The sequence below is a fragment of the Gallinula chloropus genome, assembly GCF_964237585.1.
Source record: "Gallinula chloropus genome assembly, chromosome: 4".
NCBI lineage: Eukaryota > Metazoa > Chordata > Aves > Gruiformes > Rallidae > Gallinula > Gallinula chloropus.
The window spans coordinates 30885676-30899836 of NC_140088.1; the positions used below are offsets into that span (position 1 = coordinate 30885676).

At 38.0% G+C, this 14161-nt stretch overlaps 1 protein-coding gene across 1 annotated transcript in view; it reads right to left on the reverse strand.

Moving 5' to 3' along the window:
* The window catches only part of KIAA1549L (KIAA1549 like), a gene marked incomplete at both ends in the record, with an annotated part of 125206 nt that overhangs the window by 11785 nt on the left and 99260 nt on the right, over positions 1 to 14161 (reverse strand). Inside the window, 3 exons of the mRNA XM_084263630.1 lie at positions 2192 to 2539; positions 7892 to 8021; positions 13493 to 13710. Coding sequence (XP_084119756.1) covers positions 2192 to 2539; positions 7892 to 8021; positions 13493 to 13710 — 696 coding nt within the window. The remainder of the gene's footprint in view (positions 1 to 2191; positions 2540 to 7891; positions 8022 to 13492; positions 13711 to 14161) is intronic.

A 14161-nucleotide genomic window follows, 5' to 3' on the forward strand; every position in this document is an offset into this window, starting at 1 on the left:
AGTAGAGAGGAGAAATGAGAACTGGCCCAACCTTGGTATAGAAACATTTTTTTTCTCCCTGGTCATAGCTCTCTGCTCGATTCAGCTGTACTAATTTCCAAAGCAGTAACATGATCTGCCGAGGTACATTGCCCCCGGTCAGGCTTGTGTTATAAACCTGACGCTATAATTCCATCCTCCAGTTTTAATATAATAGCAGGATGCCTACAACCCAGCCAAGAGTTGCTCATCCAGTCTTTGGAGTCTCCAGAAAAACACTAAGAGTTTACCTTTTACTAGCTTTTGTCTGCCAGGAGAAGGCATGAGCCTCAGATGAAGGAATCCCGTTATAACAAGCCATCCATGAGCAGTTTGACAGATAGGCATTCCCTCACAAGAGCTACAGAGAATCTAGGTATTAATGCAAACATATAAGAAAAGTTGCAGAAGAACTCAAAAATGAAAAAGTAAAAGGAGAAAGAAGGTGCATGCACACTATGGAGATATACACAGCTGTTTGTTGGTGGGACTAGCCAAGAAGTTGACTGCAAAACTCAAATATCCACAACTTGGAGAAGACCTGAAGAAACACAGACTTCAAGAGTAGTTCTGGTTCCCTGAAAGTATATGGCACAGTGGGAAACACTGAGATGGAGATTTGCATGGAGATGATTGCTGCTTTGCCTCTGTTTACCATTTCTGCTTTATAAAGGTAGATAAAGTCTGCTCACTTCCCATATGTCTCAATTAGATACTTTCAATTCCAATCCTCTGTCCCAGATCCCTATCTGGGATCAAATCTGTATATGGTTCAGTTCAAGTACAGCTCATATCCATGAAACTAATATGCAGAAAATGATGAATTAACAGCCTTTATCCCAATCCTAATCTGTGGCAATCAATTTTCTTCAGGGAACTATCTTCAAAATGCCAGCAAGATAAGCAAATGCGTAAAGGTTCAAAACATGGAAGAGTAATAAGACTTAGAAAGAAAACAGTGAAGCATTCACCAAAAAAAAGTATGGCCATTACATTTTTTTAAAAAATCTGACATCATATAATAATTTTATTTCGTTTTAGAAAGACTTTCTGAAGCATCAAAGTAATTTGACAACCCATTAGCTGTCTCTTGAGCATGTAATCAAATTCCAACCATAAAATATGGTTATACATTGTATGAAGTTCATCAGACCAATTTCGAAGTGCTAGAAATAACCTTTATCATGTAGTGCTATCTTCTTTCAAATATGTCCAGACTAGCTGAGAAGCAGCATCTGTTAATGCTGGGGTTTTTTTTATTTAATTCTGATGGAAGGAAATCATAGGTTATTTTGAACTAAGGGCATTTTTCTGCATTATCTCTTATTCCAGCCAGAGTAAGGGACTCCTTTCTGATGAAAAAACCAAAAATTTCCCACGCTTCTATTGACAGATGGGCTATTTCTCATCTGAAAGCAAACAACTCTTGTTTAGATTTATGCCTAATATATGAGAATGAAAACATTTCACGATACCATGAGTGGGAATTCAGCAGTGGTTTAACGTGCCAATAGTTGGTGCTACTGTGACAGCTGCCTAGATACCTAGAAAATACCATTAACAATTTCCATCCATGGATTTCAGTTCTTAATTTATTACTTTTGAGAGCTAAAGACACGTTAGCAAGAAAATGAGGGATAAAAATCAACATACACAACGTCAATCAAGAAACTTGTGGAATTAAACCATTTCAAGAGTCCCAAGTTAAAGGCTACAACTGCAGGATTGTCAATAACAGCTGATGTTTCAGGTCACACTGACTATTACACTTAGTTCCCTGTATTTCATGATGATGCTTTTCAGTGATGCACCTCATGCAAAAGCACAGAATGTCTCATACTCAGCTACCTACATAGCTGTTCTACAAAATCATGTTGCTTCCTAATGTGCATTCAGTGAATAGGAGGAAACATACAAACAAGTTCTCGATCTGCTGAAAATCCTGGTGCTTAGTGCAGCCCATTCTTTAGAGCAAAATTTAGGCAAGACAGCCTTGCTGCTAAAATAGATACCAGAGTCTTCATGCAAGAGACAGGTATAGCTAAGCATACATATATACACCTCACAGCTTTACATCTGGTGTTAAGCATGTAAACGGGGCGCCATATTTTAAAAAGAAAAAAGTGTCTCAGTAGATATCTTTATGATATTACTAAAGAGAAGTTTCACTTACTGGTCTTGGTAAACTGTACTGATACATTTCTGGCCTGTATGTGGGTACCCACTGTACCCCCCCTCTAGGTCGGGTCATGGTACCAGGAGCACTGGTCACAACCTCCGAGTAGGGCAAGTGCGGTGCTGAGCTGTACGCCTCCTGCCTGCTCTGTCCTCCATGGCCCGCAGAGGCCAGGCTGAAAGCCTCTTCCAAGAGCATATGCATCTGCTGGCGAACCTCATCAATGGAGGGCTGAGAACTTAAAGTTGAGGTCTCCGAGTGGCCTTTCGCCTGACGGGACCTGGTGTAACTCCGAGGCTCATTGACACGGTCAACATTTGTTTCTTCTATAATTTCAGGCTCAGTCTGTTGGATGGAATAAAAGCACGTATACATAAAAAGCTTTACAAGACAGTATTTGTGCTTCTTCACACCGAACATTCTCAAACACAGATGTAACATATAAAAGGTCAGGAATTGGGACAATAGAGACACGTGACAAATATTGTAAAGGAGTGATACAATGCAAGCGAGTATAATAGCTAAGACTCAAAGACCCATTTAAGTACTCCATTGTTTGCTGCAAAGACTAGCAGGGATACTCTGCAGAAGACTAAATTGACAATGATTCACTTAAAAACAATTTAAACATAAATTCTTTCCTTAGTTGTTAGTATCAATGGGAGTACAACTGTGCCAGGAAGAGTATGGTTCCTGAAATAGTACCATCACTATGAAGGACTGCTTACAAGGGACCACTTGTTACAGCTCCAGCAACTGAAATTCTTTTGTCTGTAGTCACACATAAAGGTTTGAGAAGAATTAAAGTTTAGGACTTTTAATGAACTTTCTAACCCACTAACAATGACATCACAAAGTAGGTCCCGTCCCTCACAAAAAACATCCTGACCCAACTCGATCATCTTACCTAGCCACTGAACACAGAAATTTATCCAAAACTAACATGGGAACAGTGAATGAAGCATGTACTCTAAGGAGCAGATAGCACTAGTGCAGCTTAACTTGAAGGGTTACTCCTAGGGTAACTCCTGTACTGGCAAGCACAAACATAAGTCACCCTCTGATTTTTTTGTCTGTAACTCCAAGACAGAAAAAAAATCATAATGTAACAACAGTAAAATACTGAACTTCAGTCTTCCCTAAGATTAGTTTTACAGGCTACAGTTTTAAAAAAATACAGGTTGAACAAACAAAACTGGGGTTTTATCTGAAAAAGGATCCAATTTCTTATTCTTTAAATATCAGTAAAATAAATTCAGGATGCTACAATAACTGGAAGAAGAGTAGGATATGTACCTCCTTCTATATATAGCATGTGGTTAGAATTGTATTAGCATTTAAAATAGCCACAAATCAAAGAATACAACAGGATGTTCTTATTAAAAATTCCAGCACTGTCCTGATAATTTACTTGAGTGCTCTGTAGCTCCTGCTGCAGAGTGCTTTTTCTGTGTAATAATAGTGCAATAGCTTTATATACATATATATATATATGACTAGATAAGCAACTGTGTCCCCAACCTGTTACAAGCTACATCTGGTCATATATATTAAGACAGTCATAGTACATATTTCTTTATTTGCAGAGTCAAATATCAAGCTCAGTTTATCAGCCTTTCAGAAAAGTTATGGTTAGCCTAAAACCAATTTTTTTTAAAAAAGGTCATTTTCTCTCTTAGCTGTTATTAATAAATTTTACTTTGTATTTAATGACAATACACCAATAAAAAAGGAAAATTAAGACCAAAATTAATCCTTTGAATATTAAACTTTAATCATACTTTATAACCATACTTTATCCAAATTCAAAGCCACAAACCCAACTTCAGGCTTCCTAAGTGGAACACACATCAGACTGGGGGAGGAACAATGAAAGGGCACAAAAATATCTTAAACTAAAAAGCTTTGTAGGAAGTCTTCAACTAAATAGGGTCCCTTGATTTTCTTCCTTCATTTTTATTCCACTCTACCTGTGTTTTTACAAGGTAGGACACACAAAAATCAGGTAAATTTCAGAAGCCAGACTATAAAAAGCGATGGTAGTTTGTACATATAAGGGCAACCAAAAAGCCTCTAAAAATCACGCTGTCCCATCAGGGTGATTAATAACCATGGCTGTTATTTCCTCAAAACTGTAAAGATGTCAGTGAATGGAATACCACAGGACACCTAAAAGTAGCCAAATCTGAAATAAACCAGGTTCTCTACAACAACCCTCTTGGTGAAGCCATGAGACCTCTATAGAATGTCAAAAATATCTCAGTGAATAAAGGACGCATATTAGCAGTCAACATTAAGTCAGCTTTGATTTACCTATATAAAAGTTGGCATCAAGATTTTGGAGGAGGCCAGTACTTTTCCTCAAGTTTTAAAGTTTATTTCAATTCATCCTATCACTTTCTGATGCATGGCATTTGCTTTCCTACCAACTGAACATATTAACATTACCATCATATAAATCCAGATATTGTTCATACAACACTGCTGTATAATGCAAGGGACTGGAATTACACAAAGAAGGAAAGAAAATCCTGTGCTGACAGACTTCATACACTTCTGGCATAACTGCTGCTGCAACTGTAGTAGTAAAATTTTTCATGTGAACATTAAATCCATAAGCTTTTGAGGAGTTGCATAAAATTATACCAGTAAATTCTTTTGTACATTGATTGCTTAGATATGCATAACAAGGTCATTTTCTTCCTTTTACACCAAAACCACCCTAAATATTTTCTGCCCTGATATAAAGTTGATTAGCAGACTAGGGGTTCTAGTCTCTCATTATTGCATTTTCTGTACTCACCATTGTATGTGAATATGTTGGCAATAATAAGTGTGTTAATAAAGTCTCCTTAATCTACTTGCTAGGTGATGATACTAAGCCCTGCTAGAATTATTTGAAATTGAAAGATAGTGTTCAATAATAATCCATTTGCAAAATATGATATAAAGGCAAATAATATACTCAGAACAACAAACAGTAGAATATAAAATCTACCTATTCTATATGCACTGCTATATAACTATTGACTCCATATTCTGACCAGTTTTTAGCTCTGAGAAACAGAACCAAAGCTCAGAGAAGTATCACCAAAAACATCATTAAAGAGAATCAAATATTTTTAGAAATATAAGAAAGGAGAACTAACATATCGGGAATGGGAACCATATTAAAAACCCCAATAGTATGGAATTGCAGATTTCTGAGCTCTGACTTCCGTCTCCTATTTAAAGGACATGGCAAAATCAGGCACATCATAAGCTCTCAGGATTTGGTTGTGCATACCACTCTGGCAGTCCTTAAGGAGTTTTCTTCGAGAATCTGGGGAATCATAGTCTCTTTTCTTAAAAAAAAATAAAATCCAAGCAAACAAAACAAGCCACCACCAAAGCAAAACAAACACCCAAAAGAAAATCATTTATCATGGTTAGGAAGATAAACCTCAGCAAACAACCTGGGCATACTGGTAACAGCTCAAAAAAAAATAATACCTAAAACCCCACAATGCTTTAATCCATTTAAAAAATAATCTAATGACTTGAAGATAATATGGGCTACTTGCTTCATTAACTGATCATTCGGAACTGCTCACGAAAGACAAATTTCACCATTCTTCGTCTGGACTTGTTGCTAAATAATGTAGGAGTAAGAAATTAGCAGGAGCCCAAGAAAGCTGGACAACAAAGCAGATGTCAAAAAAATCATACAAGTTTTTTACCAGATAAAAAAGAAAATACACAAGATCCAGCATACAAACCAGCTCTTTTTTCAGTGATCAGATTTACAGAGGTGGCCAGTTGCACCATTCATGAAATTCATATGAATTCCATGCACAAATGTAGATGTAAGTGCCTACCCATGGGTATCCTGGGAGACCAAGCCTGTCAGACACTCAGCACAACTCTAAGGAACCTCAACAGAAGGGAGGGAAACCAGCCCACGCTGCGAGCTGAGGTTTGGGAACTAAATTTCAATATCCTGTCTCATTTTCCCCTGGCATTTTTCTGCTTTCAGACAGGAAATACATTCCATGTTAAAAGAGGTGCACTGCAGTGAATCTGCAGCACATTGGGCAGAAGGAATTTTATGTAACTGATCAAAAAGAAAAAAAGTGCCACGGACAGCTCACCCAACCACAGCCTTTAAAGAAAGTCTAAAGCAGACTTGTCTGTGCTGTCAGACACCTCAGTGTTTCTTAGTACTTTTAGGACATTTCGGAATCTAAATAAGCTCGTTAATCTCCTTTCAAGGTTTTTAACAATTTTTCTTTAAAATATATCTTTTATAAACAATATATTAAAACATATTTTTAAAATCTTCTACTACTTATGGCATACTAACTTTGAACTAATAGCAGAAGGTCATGCCTGCTCCCAGAATGTTTTCAACATTCATTGCAGGAAGACATCACCTATAAAAAACTCACTTTAATTAGCATATTTAAAAAAAAATCTTTCTTTCTTGAAACATATTTTTCAGGAGACTGAGATAAGACTGGCTTGACAATGATTACAATGTTTGGGGCTTTTTTTTAAATCTAAAAAAGCTCCAATAATAAACATTTAACTGGGGTTAAAATAAAAAAACCACACACACACCCCCAACAATATATCTTTCTGCAAACGGTAAAACCTATTTTTACAGGTCATACCATTCTTTTTCCAGGCCACAGCACTGTATTCTAATGCCTCAGAAAGGAGTGAACCAGCCATCCCACTTACATGAGTCATGCAATCTGATAGGAAGTGCCCAAATGCAGGAAAGCATTTCAGAAATATGACACCTACAACATGCCCTGAAGAATTCTGAAAAAGACTTCCCTGAACACATCCCCTGTCCTTGGTACATTCCTTCACCTTACTAAAATGGCATCCCTGGCAGCTGAGTGGAGAATTAAGCCCCACATAAAATGCTTGTATTCTAGAGAGTTTAGAGGATGAACAACAACCAGATGAACTTCCTGGAGAAAGTTCTAAACCGTCCTGGAAAGTCAGGGACTGATCTTCAGGGATGGCTGAGCCACAGTATTCTGTGCATGCAACATAAATGTGAAACATTCTACTATTTTTGTCCTCATTCTGGGTGCACACAGCATCAGCTTGAATTTATGTGCATGTTCAGATTGCACAAGACAACTAATCTGCCTTGTGCTGGCCACATGAGTTCCGTGGACCATAAACTAGTACCTCCTCCTCTGGCTAGGTCTGATTTTTAACTATCAAAAACCCTCCCAGTTCAGAGGTAGTAAGAGGAGAACAAGAGTGCAGCCAACACCTGTTCCTAAGGGATTTCCACAAAGCACTGACACCTGGACTTAAGCGAAATTGAAGTTGATTGTCATTCTGAATCAAGAGAGCAGCAGCAGGGGTACAGTATCATATAAGTGGCTGCACAGTTTTAATACCTATCTACATTTAATATTTTTTTTAAAAAAATCAATGCTTTGGTGAATAATGAGTTTCAGGGCAAATGTTTGTTTGCATTTTAGACTGTAAAATTATATACAGCTATAAATTATGTGAAAGTCTGTGCTCTGAGTATCCTGAGCTCCTTTCAGAATGCTGAGTGCACGTAATGTACTGTAACGTTAAATACTCATGACATTCTGGCTTGTAGCTTATCAGTAGTTTCCTGGGTTTAGGAGTACATTAAGACTTTGCCAAAGAATTTTCATTGCATACATCTGATAAACTTACATCATATCCACTGTTACGGATTCCACGTCTGGGTCTTTCTCGAGTCACTAGAAGATCCATCTCAGTTTCTCCTGGGCTAGGACTGTTCAAAGACTGCCTGCTTCTGTACACAGAGTTCTTCAGTGGTTGCCTAGAAGATATGAAACAAGAAAAGACTAAAATGAAAACAAAAAAAATTACAAGCAGCAGTTTTCAAAACCTACTTTTACTCTAAAACGGTGAGGTTCATAAAAATGTCACTTTATTACAGGATATTCTTTCTATGTATATGGAAGTGATAGAAATCAGTCATGTTAATAAGAGATCATTTTTTTTTATTGCAAAAGAAAATAAATCTATGTAAGAGACATGGACATGATATGTGGGAGTTTTTCAGATTAAAGATTCCCGAGAAGATATCGAACCCTTTTAACCTCAACTGATATGATTCAAATTAGTAAAAAAATAAGTAGATGCTATTATCAAAAAATAATAGGACCTCCCACACACTAGAGGGGGAGCAGAGATTTTTGTTGCTGATCTTGAGGAACAAGAGAGAAGCAGAATAACGCTCCACTGAAACAAACACCCAGAAAAGTGAACATGAAGGGAGACAGGAGTGGGAGGGAACTGCTTGCAAGATGCTGTTTTTAAATAGTTGTTTTGATAATGTGCTGCAACTTTGTCAGAGCGCTGCATTGCCAGGGATTAAACCTCTTCCAAGCATAACTCTGAGCAGCACTAGGGCAAACACATCACTGGGCAGAGCTTTCACCACAGTGTGCTCAGCAGAAAAGGTACTAGAAAGACAGCATAGAACTCAGTATCCAAAATATCCTGTAAGCCTTTCAATGCAACCATTTTTTTCCCTTGTTATTGGTTATACAAAAACAAATACAGCATTTATCTATAAGACACAGAACATATCCATACAACCACTCTTCAGGAGTGGTTGCCAAATCGTGATTCAGGAACTTCACGCCTCATCAAGTTGCATCTGCTGTGAGGCCCTGGCATAGGCTGCCCAGAGAAGCTGTGGCTGCCCCCTCCCCGGGGAGCATTCAAGGCCAGGTTGGATGGGGCTTTGGACAACCTGGTCTAGTGGCAAGTGTCCCCTCCCATGATAGGGGACATCGAAATGGATGATCTTTAAGGTCCCTTCCAACCCAAACCACTCTATGATTCTATGGCTTTAAGAAGGCTATATCTAAACCAAGAAAGTTTAAGAGATGCTGTTCTCAGTGTGTCTGGCCATTAGTCATTTTCTTGCATATCTCAGCTAAGTGATTTTCCCAATGGAGACCAGTAATAGATCAAATTATTTCACTCTTATTAAAAGCTGATATGAAGCTATCATCTCCGTGCTCTTTTTCTGCTGTGTGCAATTGTTCCATTCAAAATATTACCAACACAGGTTTTGAAGTGAGCTGCTTTTTCAGAGTGTGCACTTAGGTCAGACAGACAACTATCCACACCTGCTGGGATATATTGTCCCTTCCTCTGGCACACAAAGCCAGCAATTTCCAACTAACATTCACACACTGTCTGGCAACATACACTAATTCCTTGTTTTCCCAGGGCTGACTTGGGTGGCTACTACTGCCCAAGTAGTGATGCTGTAACAATGTCGTGTGTCTAGAACATTATTTTGCTCAGTTATTCCTGAGAAAGTAAAGACATCCCTCTTGTGTATCATGTTCCTACACACATATTTTTATACTAGACATGCTCAAAAAGGACAAGCGTTTTTTCTCCTTCAGTCAAATATTAACACAAGATTGCTGATGTGGTAGGGGGTTCAACACAGTGGCAGGATGATTTGGAGGCTACAGCAAGGGAGAGCTACAGAAGCAATAAACACCAGTCAGAGCACAACAGCATTGTGGAAATCCAAGCAGAAATGTGAAAGGGGGCTATGGAAGGGAGAAGACTTGGGTGACTCTTCTGTCATTTTCTTCCTATGCTTGCCAGGGAACTTGAGGCAAAACGCAATATTGTGCCAAGAGTTGATTCAAGGGGGAAAAAAATGCTTGTATTAAAGTTCAGTAAGTCTGTGGCTGTGAGCTCTATTTGAGTTAATAATTGGGATAAAAATAAGGTTTCCAGTTTTTACATGTTTGGAGAATCCGGAACTGTTTACAAAGAAATCTACTACAACATTTGAGATAGTGAAAAGCCTAGGATTATTTCTGTAAGTGACATAAGTTGAAACCAAATTAAGTAGCCTCTGTTCCATTCGGCAAATACAAGGACTTTCTGGTTTAACCTCTCAAGAACCATCCGTGAAATGAAAAGACAACACAGCCCAAATACATTCACTGATAAGATTAAATAATTATTCAGATATTATATATTTGGTTAACAGAACTTTGTCTTATTAGAGAAGCAGAAAATGTTTTACAGAAACCCAGTCAGGCATTTACATGATCAGATAGGATAGAAGGTAGGACCAAAAAAGTAGTCAAGCATGTACTTAATTTTAAGGCAACTTTCAAAAATTTCTGTCACTTTTAATGACAAACCTCCATGCACTGACAAACCAGGAGACCAGCAGAGTCTCCTTATATTGTTATTTATATTTTTTTATATATTTAAATATATAACATTAAATAGAATATATATTCAAGTGCCTTATCTTGTTTCTTCCAAAACTATACTGTCGGTATTACCAGGAAAACAAGGGGAACTAGGTTACTCCAAGGCTAATCAGATCTGACATCCTTTACGTTCTTGCATTAAACATCCCCAAAATTTCATACGCATTGTACAATAGACCCATAGTTTATGCAGGTGTGATATATTTTCTAAGGAATTTAAATATACAGCTCTCTAATACATGCAGATTCTTGACCTGATTACAAACTATTAAAGAAAAAACCCAGAATAGTGCATCTCATCAGTAGGGTCTTAAAAATTGCCTTGAGATTGCCAATTAGCTCATTTAAGAAAGTTTTAGTAATGAGAAAGGAGGTATGAACATTAACAACTGGCATTCAAATGGGTTAGCGAGTGCCTTCAGGGAACACAACTGGAACATTTTAAAACATGAATTTTATGATACAGAAGACTTAAAGGTACTAAGAGCACAAAGCTGTTTGCTCTTCAGCAAATCAAATTATTTAGTGGCAATGTTTTGCAAATCACTTTTATATGCAATTTAGAACAACTGGAAGACATAAAGGTAATCTTGAATAAAGTAATCAACTCCATCTTTATTTTCTGATATATTTTGGAAATACTGTAATAATGTGATTTATGTTTGTGGAATATACACAGACCTGAAAGGAGTGGAATAGATCTTTTCCCTATAAATTTTGAAATCTTTGATTTACTCCTAAGTGGTATTACTTTAATTTTTAATTTTTTTTTAAGTTTTTAATTGCTGTAAATATAATGATACAAACAGTGATAGAAAGCAGAAAAAGATAGAAATAAAATCTTAGCAATTTTATGCTAAGCTAGATTGCTTTAAAAGCTAGTTTATTTCATTATGGAAATACAACGGTTATTGAGAAATTAATACAAAAACACACATCAACTTGCAGTATTATTCAAGATTTTCCTCCAGCCATATGCCATTTTAGCTATCTTATTTTTAGTTGAAAAATAAAGACAATAATGCTGTCACGTGTGTTGCAGCATATCAAGTTCAGTTCTAGGTCTTACTTTGGAAATTTTAGCATTGAGTTTGGAATTTATTTGCTTGCAAACACCTACATCATCGATGTTCTCCAATGCTTTGTGCCTTTACAGAAAGTGCATCAGAAATGGTTCTTCTCTCCTCCTGTGTAGCAATATAGACTATATATTTAACAAGCAAATCCAGCAGTCAGCCTTTTATGGCTCAGCTATGCAATGAAATCATTGCTCTACAGCAGTATACCTGCCTTCAAGCAGTTTATATCATGCCAGTGATCACTATCTCAAATAGACTATGACAGGTTTACACAACACATTAGAAAGCACATAGAAAAAAAAAAAAAAAGATAAAAATGTATTCCAGGACCTTCCAGCACATTGGCACAGGAACAAACATCAGTATATTTAACAAAAAGCAGATGGTTAGCATTAAAGGTTCATGTGTAATATTTTAAACATTTCCTATGCAGTATGTGACACATAATAAATATCCAAAACAATGCCTCAGCCCTTCACTATGTGCATAGTACACAGTCATGTCAACGTTTCTGCTGTTTCATTTATGCATTCTGGACAGACTGTGCAGGCAGAACAGGGCTCTGTGTACCGAAGTCTCAGTATCTTACCTTTTCTGTGCATTTGGAGCAATTTAATCCTTCTCTGGAAAACAGTACACTGAAATGATGCCCCAGACCCTCCAGCAAGGGCATAAGATATAGCTGTCAGCATCTTTTTTCTTGACCAGTGCAACCCTGGGAAATGGCCCATCAAGGGCTGTATCCCTGAGTCATTTAACACTAGACCTATAGAAGTTAATGTGACCATAGTTTTTGCACAGATTCTGAGCCAATGCTGCTTTGATAATTTCCATTACAGTCGTCTTCATTGCTGTACCCCAAGGGTAATTGCTGAGCTTGCACTGTGTGTGCAGAGACTACGTCACCACTGATACTTTGATTGCAGTCATGATTTATGCTCATACAAAAACTTTTGTCTGAACTTTCCAGGAGATAGAACAAGATTGCACCTCCAGGCATCAGACCATTTCCCGAGGAGCTGTACTGCAGTATCCCTTTTGCTCAGAGTCTACTGATACAGGTACCTGATTGCATTGAGAAGCAGAGCCCTCGTGGTGCAAGGCACAACAGCTTTCTTATAATCTACAACACCTCCACCACCTCTAAGGAAGAGGGATCTGCATACTGTACCATCCCTGGGGTAGGACTGGCGTGACCATCCTCCTTTCGACATGCCAGCTTGTGCTTCAGAGAGCACCAGCAATGGAGCAGGTCCACCCATCCACCCACAGTAGGCTCAGGCAGAATCAGCATGTACATGCCCCTCTCATTTCAAAAATAGGGAGAGGAATACTACTGGTGTGCCATCTTCATGAGACAGTGAAATGTTAATCAAATGTTAGTACTCTTATACAATATACTGGCTTCACAACACAGATGAACAAATTATGGCTTGCTTTGTTAAAGGCACAGGAGGATCACTAATAACAGATACACACACATCTATACAGACGCCATCCCTGCAGTGTAGGATTTACAGGAATACATGGTCAATGTACTAGTTGTGCTACCTCATGCCTACTGCAATAGTTATATTCAGATAAAAACAATGAAAAAGTAATAAAACCGCTGAACTTTTCAAAAGAATTAATTAAGATGCAACTTCCTGGTTTAAGTTCACTCTCAACGATGCCAAATAAATTGCTACCACTCTATGTGCCTTACTTGGAAAATTACTCACAAAAACTGCAACAGTCTCCTCAATTTTTTTGTCTTTCCATTTCTTTCTTTTTAACCATGTTGCAGTTTTACCAAATAACACACTTTCATAAATAATTCTGGGTTAAAGGGCCCAGGTGGCCATGCATCAAACAATTGGCTCATTAAGAACAGCCTCTTTGATTCCCTACAACCCCTGGACATCAGCTTTCCTCCAAGATGAAGAATTGCATATGAAAAGTCTTACCTGTTTTTAGGCTCTGCAAATGGAGACGAGACGTCTGCATCTGGATCCAAAATGTGGTCAAGTTCTTTCTGTTTTTTTTCATACATCCTTTTCCTCTCTGTCAGCCCCTTGTTGTTATCAACCTGCGGGAAATCATAGTACCCCTTCCTCTTGGCTTTCAAGCGTAGCTTGTTGCGGTAATGTTCTATATCGGACTTCTGCTTCAAAGCCTTGTTCACCTAAAAGGCAAAAAGACATTTAAAAGGATGGTGCTGTGCTGGCTTCTTCCAAGCAGTATTGTTAGAGCATGTTTGATGCGCTGCATGTGTCGTTTTACAGAGCGCTTTTTGTACCACACCGTGCCATCTGTAAGCAGCGAGGAACTGCAAGTGAACAGAGTCGCTGCATTTTTATGGCTTGGCAGATGGTTAAATAATTTTAGCCTAAAATCTTTGTACCATCACAACAGTGACTCAGATACACCCACTGAAGAAAAACACCGATGATGTTAGCCAATTCTCATGACCTAACGCCATGCTTGCTTTTGGGCACCACAGGGAGAACTGACTGATGAGAACTGTCCTAGGGTCCCATAAAGTACAGAGATATCACCCCTCACTACACAAAATCTTCAATAAGTCATCACTGGTGGCCAGAAAAGATTTCTGGTGAAATATCACCACATGTTCC